General features: G+C 20.2%; 2 protein-coding genes across 2 annotated transcripts; both read right to left on the bottom strand.

Moving 5' to 3' along the window:
- Positions 1-1166: 1166 nt before the first annotated feature.
- Positions 1167-4847, bottom strand: LOC128965047 (uncharacterized). Its single transcript, XM_054311699.1, has 5 exons — positions 4121-4847; positions 2677-2947; positions 2397-2480; positions 1916-2333; positions 1167-1346 (listed from the first exon to the last, which is right to left on the bottom strand). Exons 1-5 carry the CDS (start codon positions 4845-4847, stop codon positions 1167-1169), a joined length of 1680 nt encoding a protein of 559 aa, XP_054167674.1.
- A 17186-nt stretch (positions 4848-22033) lies between these two features.
- LOC128965103 (cytochrome P450 3A8-like) lies at positions 22034-24407 on the bottom strand. Its single transcript, XM_054311754.1, has 4 exons — positions 24274-24407; positions 23459-24159; positions 23020-23358; positions 22034-22381 (listed from the first exon to the last, which is right to left on the bottom strand). Exons 2-4 carry the CDS (start codon positions 24126-24128, stop codon positions 22038-22040), a joined length of 1353 nt encoding a protein of 450 aa, XP_054167729.1. The 5' UTR covers positions 24129-24159; positions 24274-24407; the 3' UTR covers positions 22034-22037.
- Positions 24408-27735: the final 3328 nt, after the last annotated feature.

Raw genomic sequence — 27735 nt, 5'->3', positions numbered from 1 at the left:
ATAACAATATTTATTTTAATTATATGTATTTAAGATATTGTAAAATTGTTAACTTTATTATACAATATTAACAAATAAGTTATATATATATTGATAGTTTATAATATTAGGTTAATTATTATGATACACATAATTGTTGTAATAAAAATAAGATTATAAGTATTTATTTATTTATTTTTTTGGATAAATTAATATTACATTGTTTAAATAAAATATAATAATAATTATTATTATTATAAATTTAATTCAAAATTACTTTTATTTATTTTAATTATTTATTTATTTTTATCATAAATTATTATCCAAGATATTTCCATTAAATTTAAAAATATTAATATTCCCATTAATGATATAATCTATATATAATAGATTTATTATAATCTAATAATATTTGTATTAATTATAATAATAATAATAATTTATAACAATATATCCATACAATATACCATGTAAATTTATTAAAATAAAATAATTTTTTAAAAAATATTTAACATAAATAAACTATAATAGATAATGTCTATTTATAATTAATATTGTTAGAATTATTATTTAAATTATTTAAATTATTAATTTTAGATAATTTTATAAAAATTTAATATTTAATAGCTTGAACAATTTAAATATAGCTACAAATTAATTGATTATTTTAAAATCACAGATATTATAGATTACAATATTAGTGTTAAAATTATTTATGAATAAAAAAAGTTTTTACATTAATGTTTGATTTAAAAAAAATAATAAAATAAAATATATTAAGTAAAGTAAATTTTTGTAAAACCCTAAATGAAAAAATCTTTTACATTAAATAAACTAAATTTACTTTATTTTATTTTTGTTTAAAATATAGACTTTATATTTGTTTTCAATTTGCACTTTATTATTAAACATAAAATCATTTAACATTTTTATAATATATAAAAAAATAAATAAATTATTAATTATTTCTATAAATTTATTTCAGTTAAAAAAATAATTGTAGTAAATGTCAAAATATTTTGTTTAACTCAATAGTTTTGTTATTGCAAATCAAATGTTTAAAAAATAAAATAAATCAAATATTAAATAAACTAAAATAAAAGTGAAAAATTAAAAAAAAACTTAAAAATATATGATATAATATAAATTGATGTCATTTTAAAAATATCTAATTTTAGATTTGTTTGTTAACCATTAATAACTTTAATAATCCAGTCCATATGCATTGATACCGATTCACCGCGCACCTGTAGATTACCATCTACACAGTTATTTTTGTCGGGTATGGGTCCAGTAGATGACTTATGTAGGCCAACCAAAACGGCACGATTTTGCCAATAAAGCCATAGACCAGCACCTGAGTCACCCTATTTTTTAAGTAAATACAATATCAAGTTAATTAGTATATTATAATATTAACTTAATTAAACTTAAATATTTTTTTTTAATAATTAATTATTATTTATTAAACTTTAGATTATTAAAAAAAATTATTAAAATATTATATATTATATTAGTATATATTATATATTAGTCACATACACATACACATACACATACACATACACATACACATACACATACACATACACATACACATACACATACACATACACATACACATACACATACACATACACATACACATACACATACACATACACATACACATACACATACACATACACATACACATACACATACACATACACATACACATACACATACACATACACATACACATACACATACACATACACATACACATACACATACACATACACATACACATACACATACACATACACATACACATACACATACACATACACATACACATACACATACACATACACATACACATACACATACACATACACATACACATACACATACACATACACATACACATACACATACACATACCTGTACTTACATCACACATTCTGGCTGTTTGATTTTTGGCGGCCATATGCAAAAATTCCGTACCATAGGTATCAAAGTAGGGTTGAATATCGCGCCTGCCTACCTGCAAGCCCTTGCCATGTATATCGCTGGCTCCGTAACCGGCAACATAGGCCGGCCACACATTGTCGCCATTGGTTACGTTAACGGGTGGCAAACACAGTGCGTTCACATCATAGTCACCTTTGTTGGCCGGTTGGTGCCGTCCAAACCGTATAGGAGTGTTCAATTTGATTAGTCCTATATCGTTGACGATTGTACTACCTTGCTGGTGGTATAGTGGATGCTGATAGATATGGCTAGAATTATAGCCAGTACCGTTTTCGGTCAATAGGGTCCAGTTCAATGGGAATCCCGATCCCGTATAGACGGTAACGTATTGTACATCACTAGAACAATTGGGTTAGTTTTTTAATTAATTAAAAAATAAATCGTGTTTTTTTAAAACTTACGAACTAACACAATGGCCAGCCGTAATAATCCACAGGTGCCCGATAATTGAGCCAGAACAATAATCAATAGCCGTTTGATTATCTCTAAAAAAATTAAGTTTTTTAATTATACGCATACACATGCGCGCGCGTGCGTACAGTTAAAATAATTATTTTTGTTTTGTTTTTTAAAAAAAACGTATTACAATAATTACGTTGACAATAATAACAAATTACGTTAATAATAATAAATTACGTCAACAATAATAAATTACGTCAACAATAATATTAAATTACGTACTGATCTAAATAGTATAATTTGAGCAGGACTGCCCATGGTGCATCGCCGGCACTGGCATTGTGTGCCTGGGACAGTTGACTACCACCACCACCACCGAGGCTATGGTTAAGGTGCAATGGGAAGCAACCGTTGTCATCGACACGCTGGTTACCGGCTCTACCGCATTCCTGGACGGTTAGGTTATGGATGTACGGTATGGATGGCCACCATTGACTTGAAATTATTGTCACAAATAGTAATTGTATGGACAAACAAATAGATATTGATTTTACTAGATTAACAAGCATTATATTTTTTTAATAGATTTAATTTTTTAAAATTATTATTATTATTATAAATTGTTAACACATATATTTTAATAAAAAAAATATTTTTATTAAATTTATTGTATCTTATTGTACACTTAATTTTATATATATAATAGTATTGATTACATGTAGAAATTCAATATTATTTTGAATTATTATTTTTTCAGATACCTTTATAAATAATTTTTAATACAGTTGTTATTTTATAAATAAAAAATATTTAATACATAATAATATAAAATATCTAATTTCAAGTATTATTTTTTTAAAAAAAACAATAATTTTTATTTTCCTAAATTACTTATTAATTTTATTATTAAAGTAATATCAATTATAGTTGATATAAAATATTTTTCGATAATTTAATACTATTAATAAACAATACAGTATAGAGTATAAGTGCCTAAAATTTTTTAAAAAATAATTAAAAATTATTATTATAGTAAATTATTATTTTTTTAAAAAAAACTTACCATGCAACTATTAAAATTATCAAGCTGAAATAATCGCCAACAAGTAAAACCCAACGATTTTTTATGAGCCCTTTCCATAGCAGTCATTAACTTTTTTGTGAAATAAAAATTAATATAAAAAAATAATTATTTTTTTAATATTTCATATATTTTTACTAATATTTATTAAAAAATAAATTAATAAAATACTAACTTTTAATTGCAATAATAAATGTTTATAATTTCTAAACAATATCGACGACAACTGATAAATATTTAACTGATTTAGTACTGTATATGACGACTGGCTATTGTTAACCTCCCGGTGCATACAGGCACCTGAGTATAGGGTGACCAAAATAATTGTGTCCACCAATAATAATAAACTAATTACCACTAACTTAGTTGGTAATTGTGATATTGTTGCAAATAATACTATATAGTGACCAATTAGACTAACAATTGTTAACAATATTAATACACCCATAATATAGGATGACCAATAAGTTAAATTATAATCGTTAATTTCCATATAAAATTTATTAGAATTTCGCAATATTTTCAACATGTTAATTTGTTGATAATTTAAACGTTTAATATTGCTATTAATATTATTATTATTACTATAACCAAAGTCAAAAATAACCATGTTCAGTTGTCTAGATTTTAATTTCAAATACAAACATTGAACTAATAGATAGGCAAGTTGCCATAGATTTTGATTGATCATATAGTAGATGGCCAGGCTAGCTAATAGTCTAGTGGACAGGTATGCAAGTACAGAGTACCAGTTTTCACTAGTAGGCATACTAAGCATTAGATTGTTGGCTACAATAAACATACCTATCGGGACTAGTAGTTTATTTATTATGGTATCGGTAAATGTAAATATCCGACGGCAAGTGGCCAGTAGTCTGCGGACAGCTGATTGGTCGGTTAGACCGATATGATTGGGTGTTAGGCCGCCAGCACTACCAGCACCACCACCACCACCGGCTAATACTTGAAATAATTGCATAAATTTTGTGTCTATTCGATACCAATTGACATAATAGTAAACTGATTGTTGCCATAGTGTAAAAATGGTCCACAATATCAATGCTAGTTTTATTAGACAATTTGTTGTTTGACCATGGTGATCATGATTATCTACTAGTTCAGCAATTGACCATGTTTGTTGAGGAAACACTAGTTGAAGTAGTAGTGATATAATAGTATGTATTAAATAGACTATTAGGACACTAGTAGTCAATATAGGTTTGAAATACCAGTGCCGTCTAATACTAGTAGTAGTAGTAGTAGTAGTTAATTGTTGTAGTCCTACACAATATAATTGATTCAATGCCGGCTTAAATCTCAATGTTTTTGGCAACACTTGATAACAATTGATGTTTAATTTTGTTGTAAGCATTGTTTGTTTGTTTGTTGTTGTTATTATTATTATTAAATATATTCACAAAATTAAAATTATTGAAAACTATTTTTTAAAAAATGTAAATTAGATGTTGTTAATTATATATATAAATAAATATATTTAATTTATTGTTAAACTAAACACATACAATATTTGATTATAAACTTAATTATAAAATATATATTTTTAATATTATAGTTCAAGCACATTTTTTGATATTTTATACAATGAACTTAATTAACATTATTGAAAAATTAATTATTAGGAAATTTATAGACAGGTTATATATATATACAATAATTAATATATATATATATATAAAGTGTACTGTACTATAGATGTACTATAATAATAATAATTATTATTATTATTAAATATATTCACAAAATAAAAACAATTGAAAACTTTTATACAGTATTTTATTTTAAAAAAAAATAAATGTAAATTAGATGTTAATTTTATATATATATATATATATAAATATATTTAATTTATTGTTAAACTAAACACATATAATATTTGATTATAAACTTAATTATAAAATATATATATTTAATATTATAGTTCAAGCACATTTTTTGACATTTTATACAATGAACTTAATTAACATTATTGAAAAATTAATTATTAGGCAATTTATAGACAGGTTATATATATACAATAATTAATATATATATATATATATAAAGTGTACTGTACTATAGATGTACTATAATAATAATAATTATTATTATTATTAAATATATTTTATTATAGCATTTTAATTATTAACTATATATATGTCTACCTGTATACTTTATAATAATTATATATATATATTTCTACATATATCCTAGATATCTAATTATTATTTAATTATTATTATTTTTTAATATAAATTATATACTGTATATTGCCAATATCGTGTACAGGTATTGTTGAAACATTGGCTAATATACTGTACAATATAATAATCAGCTAATAATAGAAAATATAATTATATATTATTTTAATTATATATAGATTTTTAATAATTACATTAAATTATATATTTATTTTTAGTTAATTAATGGCAAAAAATTTGACTGATTGTGAATATATTAGACTATATAAAAAATATATATAATTATAATTATATATATAAATGTATAATGTGCTTTAATTAAAGATTATCAAGTACAATAATTTAATTAATCTATTTATTAAAAATGTTAATGTTATAGTTAAAATTATATATAAAATTATATATAAATAGTTTAATTATATTTTTTTAATAGTTATTTAAATAAATTATTTTATTATATGAAATATTATAAATTATTTTTATTGATTATTAAATTTATATAAATATATTAATATTTCCATTTAAATATCATATTATTTGATATAATCATTAAAAAAATATCTTGTTGTAATTAATTTTAAAAATTTAATCTAATACTTTTAGTTACTGTACAATGAAAACAATATTTTTAAAAAAAATATTATTATAATATGTATAAATTGAAAATAAATATACAAAAATTAATATCATATCACATATCTTTATCATATATATATATATATATATATAATTTAATCCTATTATTATTCAATTATCATATATATATATACAGCAATAATTTAGTTAAATTTAAATAATTATATATATATATATATATATATTAGATTTCAATTTTAACAAAAAATTTCAATATACAAATTATATAGATGAACTAACAAATATAAATATATATAAATTGTGCTTGTTATTTTTTTTTAAAAATTTATTAGTTTTACACATGATTAACATTGCAGTACAATTAGCCTATCTATGGCCATGGCTATTGATGGTCGACCAGTTGATTATTATCCAGTGGTTATCAGCGCAAAAAAATATGCCGGTTTATATACCGGGTATAATACCGCAATCGTGCGGTCTGGCCGGCACCGGCCGTGTCGATGATAACGGCTGTTTTCCATTGCACCGTAACCATAGCTATGGTCAACTATCACTGGGACATAATGCCAGTTCAGGTGATGCACCATGGTCAGTATTGCTCAAATTGCAAGCTAACGATCCAAACAAGTATGTACTGTACATACATATGTTTGTAAATTATATGAATAAAATCTATAGAATAGTATTAGAAAATATTAATTAATTAATAATAATAATTAATAATAATAATTAATAATAATAATAATTAATAATAATAATAATTAATAATAATAATTAATAATAATAATTAATAATAATAATTAATAATAATAATTAATAATAATAATTAATAATAATAATTAATAATAATAATTAATAATAATAATTAATAATAATAATTAATAATAATATTTAATAATAATAATAATAATAATTAATAATAATAATTATAATAATTATAATAATTAATAATAATTAATAATTAAGTAATAATAATTAATAATTAAGTAATAATAATTAATAATTAAGTAATAATAATTAATAATTAAGTAATAATAATTAATAATTAAGTAATAATAATTAATAATTAAGTAATAATAATTAATAATAATTAATAATAAATTAATGTTAATTTTTCAAAATATATTTTAGTATTTTATTATTTTTATACATACATATAAATTTAAATATTATAAAATAAAATATTATGCCCTCTGTATTAGTGTGTATTACTAACAATAATAATATCTGTACCCTAACACCCCACCCCCAAAAAATAGCAACGAAACCTATTATGACTACTGTTCCGGCACTATTATCGGCTATCAATGGGTAATTACTGCCGGCCATTGTATGGGCGAACCAGGGTTAGTATTCAATAGTTATAAATAATAATAAAAAACAACAACGAAAAAATAATCTAATTTATATTACACACAAATACATAGACACATACACACACATACAAATACATACACACACATAAACACACACATAAACACACACATAAACACACACATACAAACATACATACACTCACACATACACAAACATAGTCACACATACACACACACACACACACATACATACATACATACAAACATACATACATACATACATACACACACACACACACACACATACACACACATACACACACATACACACACATACACACACATACACACACATATAGATAAATATAGATAAAAATTACAACAAAAATAAAATATTAAAATTATATAAAACTTTATATTGTATATTATAGTGTTAGTGACATCAAACAAATTTACGTATACACCGGTTACGGGTTTCGTTTACCCGTAAACCTAACCGATCTACAGGTCAAACCATCCAATATCGGTGGTCAACCAAAACGTTTTCTAAATCCTGATTTTCGTGAATCTGATCCGGGCGTCTACGACAATGATTTGTGTATGCTAAAATTTCCCGAACCATTTAATTTTAGTCAAAAATCATTGACCGCTAATGGTGTCCACGGTGATGATTATCTGGTCAACTCGGCATGTTTGCCACCGGAAAACTATACCGGACACACCTACCAGGCTGAACTGGCCTGGGTAGCCGGCTATGGATCATCAGATAAACAATCCAAGGGCTTGCAAATAGGCCAACGTATGATACAGGCCCACCAGGAGCTCGATGGGCGCGATCTGATTCATCTACCTGTCCATTTTAATAGGACAGCCAAAATGTGCCCGGTTAGTTTTTTTTAAATTTGTATTTAAATATCTATTTCCATATAAACTTTTTTATGTGCTAACCTTTATTGTGTGTGTGTGTGTGTGTTGGGGGATGGGTATGTATGGGTTGCTATTGAAGGGATAAAAAATTAATATAAAAATTATAGTTTAAAAACATTTATTTTAAAACTATGGGACAAGTGATCACATTATTACAGACAACACAATCATAATAATTAAATTAAAGTTACAGTTTATATATGTTAGTAAAAACTATTAAATATTTCTAGAAATGTAATTAATCTAAAAATACATATTATATGAAATCATTTACAGGAAATCATTAACAATTAATATTAGATATCTATAAACAATATAAATATATTTTTAAATTCATATTAAAAATATTGAATTTTGAATAAACATTTCAATAATTAATTTTATGTAGAAATATGTTTCTACACTATTATTAATAATAATTTATTATAGGGCGATTCAGGTGCCGGCCTATGGCAGTACTGGTACAATCGGGCCGTTTTGATTGGTGTACACAAGTATAGTAAGGGAACCATCAAACCCGACCGGTTTGGCTGTACGGATGCACCCCGTACTGGCATACGTGGGGAACGGGTATCCATGCATATAAATTGGATTATGGATACAATGACTAGTAATTAGTATCAGTTATTATTAGTTATTTTAAATTAGTATTTTTTAAAAATTTTTATTTAGTTAACTAATGGTCTAATTAATTATTTATATATTTTTTTATTTAAAAAAATTATTTTAATTTAGATTTATATTTAATAGATTTATTTTTTTGATAATTTTAATTTTAACTTAATATTTAAATAATTTTAAAAAATGTATTTTTTTTGTTCAGTTTATCATATTATATAACTATTAATAATTTAAATAAAATTAAGAAATAGTTTATATAAATACTAAATAAAATGAAAAATCTAACAAAAAAAATACTTAAATAACAAATATATTATTTTTTAAATTCTAATTTTTATTTTAAATTAGTATACAATAGTTTATTTATATTGATTAAAATATGAATTTTGAAATTGAAACTATTAAATAATTAAATAATAATAATATTAATTAAAATAAATTTAAATTTAATATTTTACTATTTATTTACAAAATTACTTAATAGTAATAAATGATTTGCACTGAAATTCACACACATTATAGCAAACTCCCAGTTATTCATTGGAAATAAATCCAAACAATAGAACCCAATGTCGGGTCCACACAAACGTTCAATCATTGACTGGAGTTTCCATTTCTGGCGATACGATAGTCGATGGGAACGACATATATAGGACTCGAGTAGATGTCGGGGTCGATGAGCCGCACGTATAATCCAAACCGACATTAGATTAATCAATAATACTAATAAAAACATTGTTATAAATAAAAAAGTTAAACATATTCTAACACCTAATGTTGTTTGATTATTAAAAATTAAAACCAACATTATTTCTAAACCAACTATCGATATATAATAACAACTAAACAGTATGTATTTAATAAGTAGATTTAGTTTACATAATAAACCGGTTAGTTGTACATGCTCAGTTAATTGTAAATTAATAATACTATAGGAATTAATATATAAACCAATGGCCAGGTGTTGACTAATTTGTCGAAATTTCAATTTTAAATAAATTGATAGTAAAAACATTATGACAAACATGGATGATATTAGTGCATAAAATAGTATAATATAGGCGATTGAATTGATTGTATCAATTAGTACAATAGCAAATAATTTAACCAACGATACCAAACCCAATGATTTGGCTGCTATTGATACCTATTCCGCATACATTCGATAGGTTAGCCATATAAGTATACAATTAGACCATAAAACCATTAGCCAATACAAATAACGTAAAATCAATCGGGTCAACCATCGGGCATGAAATATTAAATGCCTATTATTGTAACGATTTAACGATACCCGAATGGTTTGTTGGCGAAAATCTACCAAAACCCTGTACACAGTTTCCAATTGATTACTATAGCTTAGAATATGTATGGTTATATAACCATAAAGTGTAAACAATGACCAAACGGTTAGCATATAAGCCGATAGATTTGAATCAATAATCAAATGCGATAGACTGGCTACCAGTTCCCGAATCCATTGCTTGTCGACAATACTGCCTATTAGGCAACGTATGCTAAACCCAACTAATACCATATCAACCATAACTATACCCAATAAGCGCCGTTTAGGTAAACTATTATGTTGGATATAGTCATCAAATTTTGTCACTAATATATAATAATTGACAGAAAATTTTTCCAATTCATTAATTGTATTATACATTTTATTTTATTTACTAACTAATATGTATATTAATCAAAAATATATTGTAATTTGCAAATTTAATTGTTAAATATTTTAGTTATTGATAAGTTAAAAAATAATAATAATAATGTTTATTATATTAATAATAATAATGATATCTATTAAAAATATAAGGCTATCAATTTTGTTTTATACTAATATTACTAATATTGTTTATAACAGTATTATATATTTTGAATTGAAATTCAATTCAATTGAAAACAGATCTAATAAAAATTTTTTTATATATAATTATTGATTTTTTAATTAAATTATATATATTTTTATGGGACTTATACTAATTAATATATTATTGCATTATTTTCAAATATTATGAGTTTCATTTCAATTGATTTGCTTTCTAATAATAATAATAATAATTATAATTAATACTAAAAAACTAATAATATATATATTATTTTAAATAATAGTTTTATAAAATTATTTACTAGTTGTAGATTTAGAAGCATTTATTATTATTAAATTAATCATACAATACATGTTTGAAACAATATAAATATTTATTATTAAAAATAATTATATTATCAAAGTAGTACAATAAATTATCTATAAGTTATCTATAAATACTATTAACATTTTAATTATTATTATATAATAAATAATAATTAAAAAAATATTATTAATTTGATATTAAAATATTTAATATATTTAAGTTTAATGTTTAGAATTAGGTTTTTATAGCTTTAAATTAATTTGACTTTTTAATTAATTTTATAATTAATAATTATATATATATATATATAATATTACTGAAACAAATAATTGAAAATATACAGCAATCTAAAAAAATATTTTTATGATTTTTATAAAATATAATGTAAAGATAATAATATTGATTTTGTAATTTACTAAAATATTTTATATATAGTGCTGATATGATATTATTAATATTATATAAAATAATATATATATATAAATATAGATTTTTTTTAAAAATATACAATAACTTAATTTAAATATAAATAATATATATAATTAAAATTAAAACAATAATAATAAAATAAATTAAGAAATAATAACCTCTAATATTAAATAATAAAAATAAATTATTCGGTTCCTATATATTGATTTTAAAACATACTCATAATTAAAATATTATTAAATACAGTATTTATAGTAGTTTACGACAAAACTAATTAAAATAAAATAAAGTAAATAAAATATATATTACTATTTATTTTCTAAATTCCTTAATAGTAATAAATGATTTGCACTAAAATTCAGACACATTATAGCAAACTCCCAGTTATTCATTGGAAATAAATCCAAACAATAGAACCCAATGTCGGGTCCACACAAACGTTCAATCATTGACTGGAGTTTCCATTTCTGGCGATACGTTAGTCGATGGGAACGACATATATAGGACTCGAGTAGACGTCTGGGGCCGGTGTGCCTCACGGATAACCCTAACCGACATTAGATTACCCATCAATAATATAGTAAACAATATGAAAATAATACATGTCAAAAATATTAGGCCCAATAATGTTGTTTTGTTATCATAGATTAGAAATACCAAACCATTATTTCAAAACCGATTATTGCTATATAATAACCGCCAAATAAACCGTTGATTTAAATAGTTGATTCAATTTTGCTAACAATCGAGTTAATTGTACATGCTCAATTAATTGCAAATTAATAAATCGAAATAAATTTAACATGCAAACCAATATGTAGTTTTTGATTAATTTGATTTTTGTTAAATTTTCTAATTGACATAGGTACAAATTATAAACCATAATGACAAACAATGATAATATAGATGAATAGGCTAGTACTGTAAAAGGCCAGTGTATTCAATATACCTATTAGTAGTATAGCAACTAGTGATCCCAATCCCAATAGTGATTCCCGTTTTGAATACATTAAATAGGTTAGCCATATAAATATCATATTAGTCCATAATAGTATAAACCAATATAAATAATGTAAAAATAATCCGATCAACCATTTTGTTTGACTAATTAATCGCCGATTATTGTAACGGTTTAACCAACGGTTAATTAGTTTGTTGTTTGCGACAAATGTCTACAAAAAATCTGAAAAATTCGTTTTACTTAAAATAAATTATAAAAATTTTTATTATTATTATTATTATAATTGAATATACAGTATACTATATTTAATTATATGTAAATAATTATATACAATATTGATTTTGTAATTAAATTTATATAGTTTTATAAGAATTATTTATTTCAAAATAATATGAGATTAATTTAATTGATTTATTTTTTACCAATAAAATACTTTTAATTAATTTCCTTAAAAAACTAATATAAAATCAGGGACAAAATAGGCGGAACTAATATTTTTGTTATATCTCAAAAACTAAAAGACCTAGGACAAAGATATTCAATATGATACTATGGCTTCATGGAACCTACAAAATCCTATGGTGAAAAATGGAACCTAGTGTGACCAAATTTTTTATAAATTTTCTAAGATAGAAATAATATAATAACATAAAATCTATACTAGATAATGATAATCTATTAAATGTATAATAAACTAGATAGAATATAACTTGACATGTGTTTCAGCAGTTTTTATAAATTTTTGAAAGAAAAAAATAAACTACTTTAATTAAATATAAAAAATATAATATATTTTACAAATAATATATTACTTTTCTCTTTCAAAAATTGATACTAACTTTATTGATTATTTTTTTGAAAATTGCTGAAACACGTATCAAATTATTTTTTATCTAGTTTAGTAAACATTTTATAGATTTTCATTATCTATTATAGATTTTGAGATATTACATATTTTTATCATTTCTATTTTAGTAATTTTATAAAAAAATTTGGTCTCACCATTTTGTACGTTCCAAGAAACCATAGTTGTTTATTAAATATCTTTGTCCTAGGTCTTTTAGTTTTTGAGATATAATAAAAATATTAGTTCCGCCTATTTTGTCCCTGATTTTATATTATTTTAATTGACTTTTTTACAAAAATAACTAGATGTTAAATGATATAATAATATGTGTTAATAATAATAATTATTAATATTAACAAATATTACTATGTCATTGAACATCTAGTTATTTATTTTAAATAAAATTAAAAATAAATTATAACTACAATAATAATATTCATTTTAATAATAATTAAAATATATTTTATAATTATATAATATAAATATTTATAAATATAAATACTTTTAATATTAACTATAAAATTAAATGAAAATATATAATAAAGTTAGAAAAAAAATTTAAAAGTATAACTTCTTGATAATAATATCGATTCTCGTAACTAAATAAAATATTGTTTATTAAATTGATAATAACTAAAATTGAATAATTAATTATATAACTAATTAATATAATTTAAAACTTATTCAAATAATTATAACTAATTTTGTAAACTAGATATAGATATCTAATATTAAATAATAAATAATACACTCTATTGTAAATGTTTTAAAAATCTATTTTTTTTAACAATGAACTTATATATATTCAATTTTTTAAGTATCATATCAATAATATTTTTTTTTGTTATTTATTATATAATAATAATTAAAATGTTAATTGTTTTATTAACTTATAGATAATTTATTGTTCTACTATGATAATAAAAAAAAATTTTACAAATAAATATTTATATTTTTCCAAACAAGTAATGTATGATTAATTTAATTAAATAAATACTTTAATCTATTACTACTACTACTGAATGTTTTAATAAAATAAAAGTATAAAATTAACAAATACATATATTATTAAATAAAATTTATAATAAATATATAAATTTTATATTATTAATTAGTTTTTTAACTTAGTTATTTATTATTATAATACTTTATATATATATTTATACATAAATATAAATCAAGAAAAAATGAATATGCACATTTTTATTAAATAAAAATTCCTAAAAACTTTATATAAATTGACAGATATAACAACATTTTTTATTAATATCAATAATTTTATTATTTTTTTTAAAAAAATATGTCGCGATCTATACTTTTGATTACAACAATTGTCATTATTTTATGTAAGTTTTTTTTTTAAAAATGTATTAATTAATATATTTAATGAATATTTTTAAATTAATAGTAATTAATCAAAATTAAATAGAAATATTATAACTTTTTAATATATATATATTTAATTATTTATTATATATATATAGTACTAATTAGATTTTTATATATTAATATACTCTTTAATATAATAAAAATTTAACTTTTTTTAAATATAAAAAAAATCATCATCAGTAATTTATCATCAACAACATATTGTCGATTGTCAATTACAATGCAAATGTCAAATAAGTAATATGAAGCTATGCTATAATCATCAGATTGAAGAAAATGATGCATTAGATGGCTATTGTCTTAAAGATACATTATATCAATGTAAAAAATTGTTTTCGTTTGCTAAACCAATTAAAAGTTGCCCATATGGTTGCCAGTTGGGTATCAATGGCCAGGAGGATCATTGCAAACCAAAACCATAGAAAAAATATAGTAAATATTATTCTATATAATATAATATATATATATATATATATATATATAAACAATTATATTATTTTTATTAATTTCTGTTTTAAAAAAAAAAAATCTAAAATCTTATATGTAAAATTATGTAAAGTTTTTTCTAAATTGTTTTTAATATAAAATGATAATTGTATTTAAAAATTTACTAAAATTCTTTTATATAAATTTTAATTAAAATTTAAATATACAAAAAAATAATTTTAAATGTTCTTTTTATTGTAATTGTACTATTTTTATTATTGACAAAATAATAAAAAGAATAAAATCAATTACACATTAATAGACTATAATAAGTGGCAAGGAGGATAATTCCAAAATAAAACCATAAAAATTATTTTTTAACTAAATATTACTAAATTAAAATTTTAAAATTATTATTTATTAATAAACTTTCTTTTAATAAAAAAAACATTCTAAAACCCCCTACCCTCTTACTTAACCTAGAAATATATATATGTAATATTAGTTATTTGATTTTTTTATATATAAATGAACAGTACATGTAAAAAAATTTTATAAAAAAAGTTTGTCATTAATGTTTTTACAATCAATTATTGTTTATTTAATAAAGAAAAATTATTTTAATTACTATAAGTAATATTGAAAAAATAATAAAAGTATTTATACATTAATAGACTTTAGATGGTAATCATATAATAAGTCAATGTATTATTAATACTATAAAAAATAAAATAATTATTTATGTTTTAATTGTTATTTACGACATTATTATAATTAAAAAATCAATAATTTTCTACTAATTATAATTAAAGTTAATTACTAAACGTTTGATATAAATGATAATAAATAAAAAAAATGAAGGAAATTTCCCAGAAAAATAGGATTATATAAAATATAAATTAAAATATTTCTGCAAAATTTATAAAAATAATAAATCTAAATATTTATTTATTTTTAATTTTTATAAATAAAAATATAATATTAAATTATATAAAATTAATTAATCTTGAATTTATAAAATAATTAAAATAATATTTTATTTTAATTAACATTTAATATTAATGATAGTTAAATTAATTAAATTTTAATTATTTTATTTAGGGTTAAAAAAGTTTTTGAACATTAGGGGGGGTCTAGTCTAAGGTCAATTTTAAAATGAATATAAAAATTTCTAGTACTATTTGAGTATTTGCAAAATTGGCAATTTTACAATAACTTCTAATATTAATTTTAAGAACAATAAGCAATTTTTTTACTAATTTTTTTAAAAAAAATAATAAAATCTTAAATTTAAACAAAACAAAATAATGTATTTAAAATTAAAAAATAGTTGAAAATTTTATAATATAAGTATTTTTTTATTTGATAAAGTTTTTAATTATTTTAAACAAAATCTAATGGTATTTAATTTATATTATGAGTATTTAACTTAATTTTTGTTAATGTTTTAGTTATAAAAATTATAAAAATATTTGTAAATAATATTTTAAAAATTATAAATAAAACTATTTATTTAATATAAAATTATAATAAGTATTTATAGATTTACTAACTTTATTATTTTAAGCTTTTATTTAAATTGTTATATAATTACTATCTTTGTAATTTTTACTACCTACCCCCATACCCACCAATGTTTAGCTTTATATAATAAAATATTAAATAAAAAAAAACTTTCAAAAATTTTCTTAATAGAAATTTACAATTTTATTTATGTATTTACCAATAATATATAAGATAAATATTTAGTATATAAAATGTAGCTAATAGCAACAAATTATGTTTATTACAATAAAAAAAATAATGTTAATTTATTATCAATTTTATTTTATTGCATATATTATTTTGTTTTTATAAAACATTATAATACTAAATTGTAATAATTTATTTTTTATAATAAATATTATTTTATAAAACAATAATAAAAAAAATAAAGTAATTAAAGAAAATGTTTAGTAAAATAAATATTTATTTATTTGTTTGTCGTTTGATATGTTTAATTGGGTGTCTCTATCAATTGTATACATTAACTACTGTCTACATTAGTTTTGATACAAATACTAATACAAGGTATAAATTTTTATTTTAATTATATTTTAGTTTTATAAGAAAATGTGTGGGTTAAATGAGTTTTCCCTGAACCCCCCCCCCCCCACCCCCATAAAAGCAATTTTTTATATAATTAAATAGCTAATTGTTTTGTTTATTTTAGAATTGAATATAATATTAAAAAATATTTGCCTACTCTTTCAATTTGTTGGCAAAAAATGGAATTAATTAATAATAATTATACAACAATTAATAATGAATCTATATATAATAATTTAGCGTCTTTTAATAAATTATCTTATGGATCGCAATTGGATTTATTAAAACCAATTAATAGGTTAATTAAAAGTCATTTTCTTTCTAATTTACTTAAGGAAACTGATTACAAAATAGCTTTAAATAATTATTTTCTATGTGTAACATTATTTTCTAATTGGTCTATTGATAAAACTAATACATATGATATAGATGACAATATTTATAAAGTAAATAAAAAACATTCACCACTATTAATCATTACATTAAAATTATTTAATGATATTATACCAACAATTTATTTGTTTGTTGGCCAACGATTTGAAGCGGATATTAATATTTTTAGTAGTAATGGTATATTATTATCAAATATTAATAAAACATATGTAATGTATTTGAAGCGTTATCAATTAAAATTAAGTGAAAATATGTACCCAAAATGTAAATGGCAATCGTATAAGCATTGTAGAATTAATTGTATTATTAATAGATCTCTAGAATATAATAATAAATACCCATTGGATTATTTATTTTATTTTAATTTGACTAATAATTTAACACAAACAATGAATGATAGAAAAACATTCAATAAAATTGAAAACTATTGTCAAAATCAATGTCCGTATTCAGTACATTGTTGTGAAAATTATACATCAATAAATTATATTGTTGAATCAATTTATGAAAAGCAAGATGATCCTGGTGTAATTAATCAGATAGATATTTGGTTAATGTTACCCATGGAACCGGATTGGATTTATGAAACATCATTGAAAATGTCGACCGAAGAGTATCTGGGTCTAGTCGGCGGTATTATAAGCGTATGGTTTGGTTTCTCAATGTTTACATTTTTATCGGATAGTTTACTAAAAATTTTTAATGTAACTAGAAACTATTTCATAAGTAAATATCCAAATAATAATATATTTTTAATTACTAATACTAATGTTCAGTTAAATCAAACTGTTATAAAAATACCCAGGAGGCACCGTGTTAATAAAATTTTAATTGCACCAAAATAATAATAATTATTATTAAAATATGATAGTATTATTATTAATAATAAAAATAAAATTAATTAAACATTTTTATTAATAAAAAAAATCTATTGAATTAAACTCATATTATTTGAAATAATAAAGTCATAGAACACAATATAATTTAATTACAAAATCAATATTATATATAATTATTTAAATGTTTTTTTAATTAACAAAATATAATATACTGTATATTCAATTATTTTAATAATTATATTATATTATTAATAAAAATTAGATTTTTACAATTTAATTTAAGTGAAACTTTTGCTAAATATATATATATATATTTATCATTTATTAATATAATAAACATAAATTTTTGAATAATCAGACAAAAAATTTAATAATTATATAAATTTACTTAGTCTAATTATGGATAAAACAATTAGAATAACGTAATTACAAAATCAATATTCTAACTAAATTTATAGATATTTTATATACTAAAACCATATAATATACTGTAATATTTAATTAAAATAATATTTTACTTTTTTTTATTTAAAGGAAAAAACTTTTGCATAATATGATTTTTATTAACCTAATAGACATTAATTTCTAAATTATCAGAAACTAGAGTATTTAAAAAATATTTAATAATAATATTTAATTATTATTTTAATAAACAATAATTATGTATAATACAATTAATGAGCTAGAACAATTTCTAGAATACCTAAGCGGAATAAGCGGCGATTGATTAGTCAAACAAAATGGTTGAATCCATTATTTTTACATTATATATATATTGGTTTATAATATTATGAACTAATATGACATTTATTTGGCTAACCTAATTAATGTATTCAAAAGTAAGGGGCGTAGGGGGGGGGGTAAGGCCAAAATACCCCCTAAGATCGATATTTTTGGATTTTACCCTTCCCAGACTTTTTAACCAAATGAGAAAAATTGTCGCTTAAAAACGAGGAGAAATGACCCTCCCCTAAAATTTCGGCTCCGAAGTTTTTAAAAATTTTTAATTTTAGTTTTTTTTAGTGTTTAGTGTTTTTATGTTTTTAAAATTTATATGAATCTAATTAATGATCTAAATAAGTAAAATAGTTAAAATAACTTTAAAACTCATGAAAAATAACATTATTTTAATTAAAATACTAAACTAAAAAATTAAAAATTACCTATTTATTGAAAAAAGTAATCATATTACAATTTAACTATAAGTTTAAGATAGTTTAATAAGTTAATAAAATAATAAATACTTATATTAAAAGGTTTTTATTATTAATTTTTAAAATTTTAACTAAAAAATCTAAAAAAATTTTAATTTAATAATTAGTATTCAGTCAGTATTTATATAAAAGTAACATTAAAAATATAATTATATAGCTATAAACTATAAACATTAAGTATTATTTAAAAAATTAATTATTTTAAAAGTTAAAAATCACTAAAATACTAAAAAAAAACTCATAGTGTATCGTTAATGCTTTTATCAACTATTTTTAATTATTAAATAAATTATTATTTTATTTTTTGTTAAAATTTAAGTTTTTGTTAATTTTTAAGTTTTTTTGTATTTCTGGAATCTATAAAATTAATAAATCTTTCTCGGAAATTTCCTTCATTTATTTATTTATTAGCATTTATATCTATCTTTTAGTAATTAAATTTTATTATAATTATTGGAAAATTATTGATTTTTTAATTATATTAATGTCGTAAATAACAATTAAAAATACAAATAACTATTTTATTTTTCTATAATATTAATAATACATTGACTATTAATCTGATGACTAACACAATCTGATGATTATGGCATACCTTGATATTACTTATTAGACATTTGCATTGTAATTGACAATCGACAATTTGTTGTTGATGAATTACTGAATTTTTTTTAATTTAGGCAAAAACAAAAATGATAAATGTAAATTATTATTATTATATTTTTTATATTTTATTATAAGTTTTTATTCTTTATTTTTATTATAAAAATCTAATTAGTATTATATTCTATAAATAATTATATCTATCTATTTATAAGTTATATCAACTATATTTAATTTAGAATAATTTCTATTAATTTAATATATAAATATATTAAATATATTAATTAAATATATCAATTAATACATTTAAAAAAAACTTACATAAAATAAAAACAATTGCTGTAATCAAAAGTATAAATCGCGACATATTTTAAAAAATAAAATTATTGTTATTAATAAAATAATATTGTTTTATGTATAAAATGTCTGTAAATTTATATAATTTTTTAGGAATTTTATTTATTAAAAATGTGCATATTCATTTTGCTTGTTTTATATTTATGTATTTATATATAAATTATTTTAATAATAAATTACAACAGTTAACAAACTAATTAATTATATAAAATAAATTCATTTATTATAAAATTTTCTAATACAATATATGTATTTTTTTACTTTTATACTTTTATTTTATTAAAACATTCAGTAGTAGTAGTAGTAGATTAAAGTATTTATTTAATTAAATTAATCATACAATACATGTTTGGAAAAATATAAATATTTATTATAAAATAATTTATATTAACATAGTAGCACAATAAATAATTTCAATAATTTTTTAAATAGCGATAATTTTTGTTAATTATAACTATAATAATTTTAAAAATAATATATGATAATATTAATTTTATTGATTATTATCAATTTAATAAAGTTATTATTATTTAATAATTATCTAATTAACTAATAATAAAATTTTACATCTATATTATTATTTAAAGTTAATATTTTTATTACTTTTTTCTATTAAAATTATTAGTACAGTAATCTAACTTTAATATATAAAGTTTATATCATGTATTTGGATAATAGTTAAGAAAAAAAAATAAGTTATAAATAAAAACATAATACAGTGACATAAATTCAATTATATCAATTTTTAGACATTTAAATTTTTATAAGATAATTAATATTATATTGTTTAAATTATATTTAACTATAAGTTTTAAATAATTTTAGTCAATAAAATAATATCTAGAATTATATAAAAATTTAATATTTATTATTAATATTATAATACAGTACATTCAAAATTTAGAAAATGTAATAAATAATATAAATTACATTTTTTTATTTGTTTGATAATAAAATATATTATGTATTTGTTAAWTAATATTATTAATAATCATTAAAAAAAATAATAATCATAAAATAACAATTTTTATAATCATAAATTGTTTAAAATATTTAAATAAAACATTTTCATTTTAAATGACTTTATATACATGTAATAATTGTTATTTTTATTAATAAATTTCTCTTACATTTTAATAAATTTTTATTTTTCTTGTAAAAATTTTAATTAATAAAATATTTAATTTTTAAAAAACAAAAAAATTATTTAATTATATTAACGTTTTTCAATTTTCAATAACAAGTTTTCTGGACTATGGATTAAGTGTTCGACAATGGGATTGGTTTTGAATACGGTTTGGTTATTATCAAGTTTAACAAACTTGTAGCGCATCACCAAATGTGCCATGGTCAATTTGATGGCCATCAGTCCAAATTTATAGCCCGGACACATACGACGGCCCAAACCAAACGGCAGAAATGCTGAATCAATCAATTTATGTCTATTGTCTTTGAGGAACCGGTCGGGTATGAACTTGTCGGGCATTGGGTAGTAATCTGGACAACGTTGTACTGCTGGACGTGAATAATGGATCACTTTATCCTTTTTGATAGTAACACCTATTAATAATTAATTAATAGTTAATTAATAATAATTAATAATAATTAATAATTAATTAATAGTTAATTAATAATAATTAATAATAATTAATAATAATTAATAATAATTAATAATAATTGATAATAATTAATAATAATTATTAAACAATTTATAATAATTATTAAACAATTTATAATAATTATTAAACAATTTATAATAATTATTAAACAATTTATAATAATTATTAAACAATTTATAATAATTATTAAACAATTTATAATAATTATTAAACAATTTATAATAATTATTAAACAATTAATAATAATTAATAATAATTAATAATAATTAATAATAATTAATAATAATTAATAATAATTAATAATAATTAATAATAATTAATAATAATTAATAATAATTAATAATAATTAATAATAATTAATAATAATTAATAATAATTAATAATAATTAATAATAAGTAATAATAAATAATAATAATTAATAATATTTAATAATAATTATTAAACAATTTATAATAATTATTAAACAATTTATAATAATTATTAAACAATTTATAATAATTATTAAACAATTTATAATAATTATTAAACAATTTATAATAATTATTAAACAATTAATAATAATTAATAATAATTAATACCTGTTGTCAAATCAGTATAGTCTTCATTGGCTACCCGTCCGTCTCTATTGATAATATAGTGTAGTCTTAATGTTTCCGATATACAGGCATCCAAATAGTCAAGTTTGACCACTTCATCCCAATCAAACTGATCGCCCAATTTCTGTGATTTGTTATCTAATCGACGAAAACAGGTTATAATTTCGTCGTATAATTTTTGCTGACACTCGGGATTGACGGCCAACTCGTACGCCATGTATGTCAATGTCAGGTAATTGGCGTCAAATGCACCGGTAATTAACGAAAATATATTAGCTATGACTTCATTTTTGCTCAATGTTTGATCATTTTTTAAAATTTCTATATATATATAAGTTATTAAGTAAATAATGTAATTTTTGATTTATACTGTACTATAATTATTTTTTTAAAATTAAAATTAAATTTTTTTTAAAATTACCCGTTGTTTCATCAGTTTTGCCGTCGGACATGATTTCCGGACACCTATTGATCAGCCATTGAAAATAGTCATCGTATGGTTCACTGGTCGACGACATATTATTGTTCAGTCGTTTAGCTAATTCACGGTTAGTTAGTCGAGTAAATTCGTCGAGCGCTTCGGCAGATACAAGATCGGTAATATTGAGCACCCGTAGCATAAATTTTGGTAGAACTAGTTGGGCTAATATWAGCCATTTGGATGGAAAAAATAGACGTTTCATTAGTCGGGTTAGTCTATTCAGTGGATCCAGAAATGTATTTTGTTTATCCATCGAAAACATAACGCTTGCCATCAAATCAATGGACTGATTGATAAACATTTGTTTAATATCGACAACAATAGATGCCGACGACGACGACGACGACTGGCCAGTCAACTGGTTGTCCAAATAATCGACTAAATTAACTAAATTGTTATCAACTTTTCTAATCAGTTGCCGAAGTTTCTGATCGGTAAACAGTTTGCCAATAATTCCGCGCAAACGTTGCCATAACTCGGCGTTTGTATTTTCGATGACATTTATATAGATTGGATCATCGATTTGTGATTTAAGTGTTGCGGAAATATTGCGAAATTTACGGAAATCTTTTATCAAAATATTTCGGATTAGTCGGGCATCCGATGTCATTAAAATTGGTTCATAATTTGATTCAAACAAACTTTAGATACATATATATATATATATATATATATGAAATAAATATAAAATAATAATAATAATAATAATAATTAATTAATAAATTTAAAAATGTTATAATTTTTTTTAATTCTACCCATAAGTCGGTCCATATTTTTCACGTCTCTCTATATCGATGACCGAAATCGGACGAAACAACTGTACGAATGTATTTCCAAACCATATCCACGGTTTCGGTCCGTTTAGGCCTCTGTCCGACCAAAAGTTTTGGTTAAGATTACGGTTAAGATAACTAAGAATTGTTTTTTAATTTTAAATAAAAAAAATTATATTTAGTTAATACATTTAATTTCGATTATATTTTTAAAAAAATAGTTATTAATTTGATAAAATGTTTTTTTTTAAATATATAAATAACAAATATATATATTTTATTATTAAATTAAAAAACTTATTAATTACAATTAACTGGTCAACAATTTGTTGAATTACTAAAAGCTGGCCAAGGGCAATGTTGTAGATATTTTTAAACTAAATAAAATTGTAATTGAACATTTTTTAAAAAAATTAATTGTATAATTGCAGTCAACTATCATTTATATATTTTTTAAACAATCGAGTCAATTAATAAAAAAAAATAAAATCACCAATTACAATTTTATTTAGCTTAAAATTATCTAGAACATTTCAATTAGTTATTTTAAAATTACCTACAAACACATACATACAGACACATACATACAAACACATACATACAAACACATACATACAAACACATACCTACAAACACATACATACAGACACATACATACAAACACATACATACAAACACATACATACAAACACATACCTACAAACACATACATACAGACACATACATACAAACACATACATACAAACACATACATACAAACACATACCTACAAACACATACATACACACATACATACAAACACATACATACAAACACATACATACAGACACATACATACAAACACATACATACAAACACATACATACAAACACATACACAAACACATACATACAGACACATACATACAAACACATACATACAAACACATACATACAGACACATACATACAAACACATACATACAAACACATACATACAAACACATACATACAGACACATACATACAAACACATACATACAAACACATACCTACAAACACATACATACAGACACATACATACAAACACATACATACAAACACATACATACAAACACATACCTACAAACACATACATACAGACACATACATACAAACACATACATACAAACACATACATACAGACACATACATACAAACACATACATACAAACACATACATACAAACACATACATACAAACACATACATACAAACACATACATACAAACACATACCTACAAACACATACATACAAACACATACATTAAACACATACATACAAACACATACATACAAACACATACATACAAACACATTCAATACACATATACTCACTTATTATTAATATTATTAACAATACAAAATATTTAAATAATTTAAATAAATAATTTAGTTAAATATATATATATAGAGAGAGAGAGAGAGAGAGAGATAGAGATAGAGAAATTAGTAATTTTTTATACTTACTAATAAAACAATATAATAATAATAATAATTAAAATAATTAAAAGTAACATATTTTGTCGATAATTTTCCTTTTTAATATTAACAATATTATTGATTAAAATATTAATATTACAAAAAAATATATAATATTCTTTTAAACGACTGACTTAAAACACAATTAGTTTTATATTATATATATATATATATATATATTTAAGTAATAAAAATTAGTTTTCCCTTATTGGCTAAATAACATATATAACTATTAAAGCTATAAATTTTTAGTTTCACACCCAATGTACAGGTACTAGAAAATATCATTTACAATATTATTATTAAAAACTAAACTAAACATATAATACTGTAAATATAATTAATGAATCTATAAAAAAAACTTTTCATATATTTTTCAACAAAATTTTTTATATATAATTTTTTAATAATTAAAATTAGAAATTTATGTTGATAATTAATAATTTTATTTAATATAAAAAATTATAAATATATATATATTTAATTGTAATTTAGTATTTAGTTTTATTTTTATTATATTTTATAATAAAATTACTAAATTGTTTTTATTTTACGCTAGTATGATTAAGCATAAAAATAAAACTTGAAATAATATTTAATTGAAATAATAATTATAAAACTTATTAATAATACATTTGTTTGATGTCAACATGAGTATAGAAAAAATAATACAAGTTTTTAAATAAATATTAATTAATTAATGTATGATAATTATACACAACAATTAATTTATTTTATTTTTAATCATAAATTCTATTATAAAACAAATACAATACTAAAAAAAAATTTACTATAATTATTACAATAGTATTGTTATTATGATAATTAGTTTTATGATATTACTAGTATAACTATAATTGAATTATTATTATTAATATTATTGATTAATTAATTAAACTTATTTATATCAATAATAACAAAAAAAAAATTAAAAAATAATTTATATTAGAATTTACATATAAATACATTAGTTTTTATCTATAACTAGTATTATTAACTATTTAAAAATTTAATATAACTTATTTGTATTTTATTAATTATTTCTATAATTTTTTAATAATTACAGTACAATTAGAAATGATGATAAATTATTTTTGTTAATATAAAAATTATAGATTTAATATATATATAAAAAATGTAAATATATTTTTAATAAAATTAATATATTGTTGACACAATTTTTTATTTTACGCTAATATGATTAAACATAAATATAAAATAATAATAAAAACTTACTAATATAAAACAATATCTAATTGTTTGACGTCAACATGAGTATATAAAATTTTAATAAAGTTTTAAACATTAACAAATAAAAAAATTAATTACAATAGTATTATTATTATTATTATGTGATAATTACTAGTATAACTATAATTACATTATTTACATATTATACATATTTAGTTTAGCTTAGTTTAGTTTAGGTTAGGTTAGGTTAGGTTAGGTTAGGTTAGGTTAGGTTAGGTTAGGTTAGGTTAGGTTAGGTTAGGTTAGGTTAGGTTAGGTTAGGTTTTTTTTTTTACTTTGCATAAAATAATTTATTAGAGTACTTTTAAAGTGATAAATACAAAATAATAATATAATTAAATATAAATATAAATTATAAAATTGATCAAATTAATTATAAATGAAGTACTAGGAGTACTCTGTATATATAATAATAAAAATATTAAAAAAGACCTTGCTAATGATACAAGGAGTATTGAAGACATTGAGTTTAAATTGATTAATAGATAATTGATTACAAATAATAATAAAGTACTTTTTACAATGGTTTACAATTTCAATGGCGTACTTCTAAAAATAGTTTACAATAATAATAGATTTCTAGTAATAGTTACAGTTGATTATTTTGTATATTTAAAAATTAATTTATGTATTATTTATTTGTTTTAATGTATTAACAATATTATGTATGAAAATTTTAAATTCTGAGAGTACTTTG

The sequence above is a fragment of the Oppia nitens genome, unplaced genomic scaffold (assembly GCF_028296485.1).
Source record: "Oppia nitens isolate AA-2021 unplaced genomic scaffold, nextdenovo-longstitch-racon4-pilon3 scaffold16_pilon_pilon_pilon, whole genome shotgun sequence".
Classification (NCBI taxonomy): Eukaryota; Metazoa; Arthropoda; class Arachnida; order Sarcoptiformes; family Oppiidae; genus Oppia; species Oppia nitens.
Note: the sequence above shows the minus strand (reverse complement) of the source record. Positions and strands in the feature narration are given on the sequence as shown.

Bases quoted from the DNA above. Each gene is read 5' to 3' on its own strand.
- LOC128965047 (XM_054311699.1), bottom strand. From the start codon at position 4,847: ATGCTTACAACAAAATTAAACATCAATTGTTATCAAGTGTTGCCAAAA. The intron at 2,948-4,120 runs GTTTGTATTTGA...TTGTTAATCTAG, and splicing joins TGCCTATCTATTAGTTCAAT to TAAAATCAATATCTATTTGT. The intron at 1,347-1,915 runs GTAAGTACAGGT...CTTAAAAAATAG, and splicing joins AAACAGCCAGAATGTGTGAT to GGTGACTCAGGTGCTGGTCT.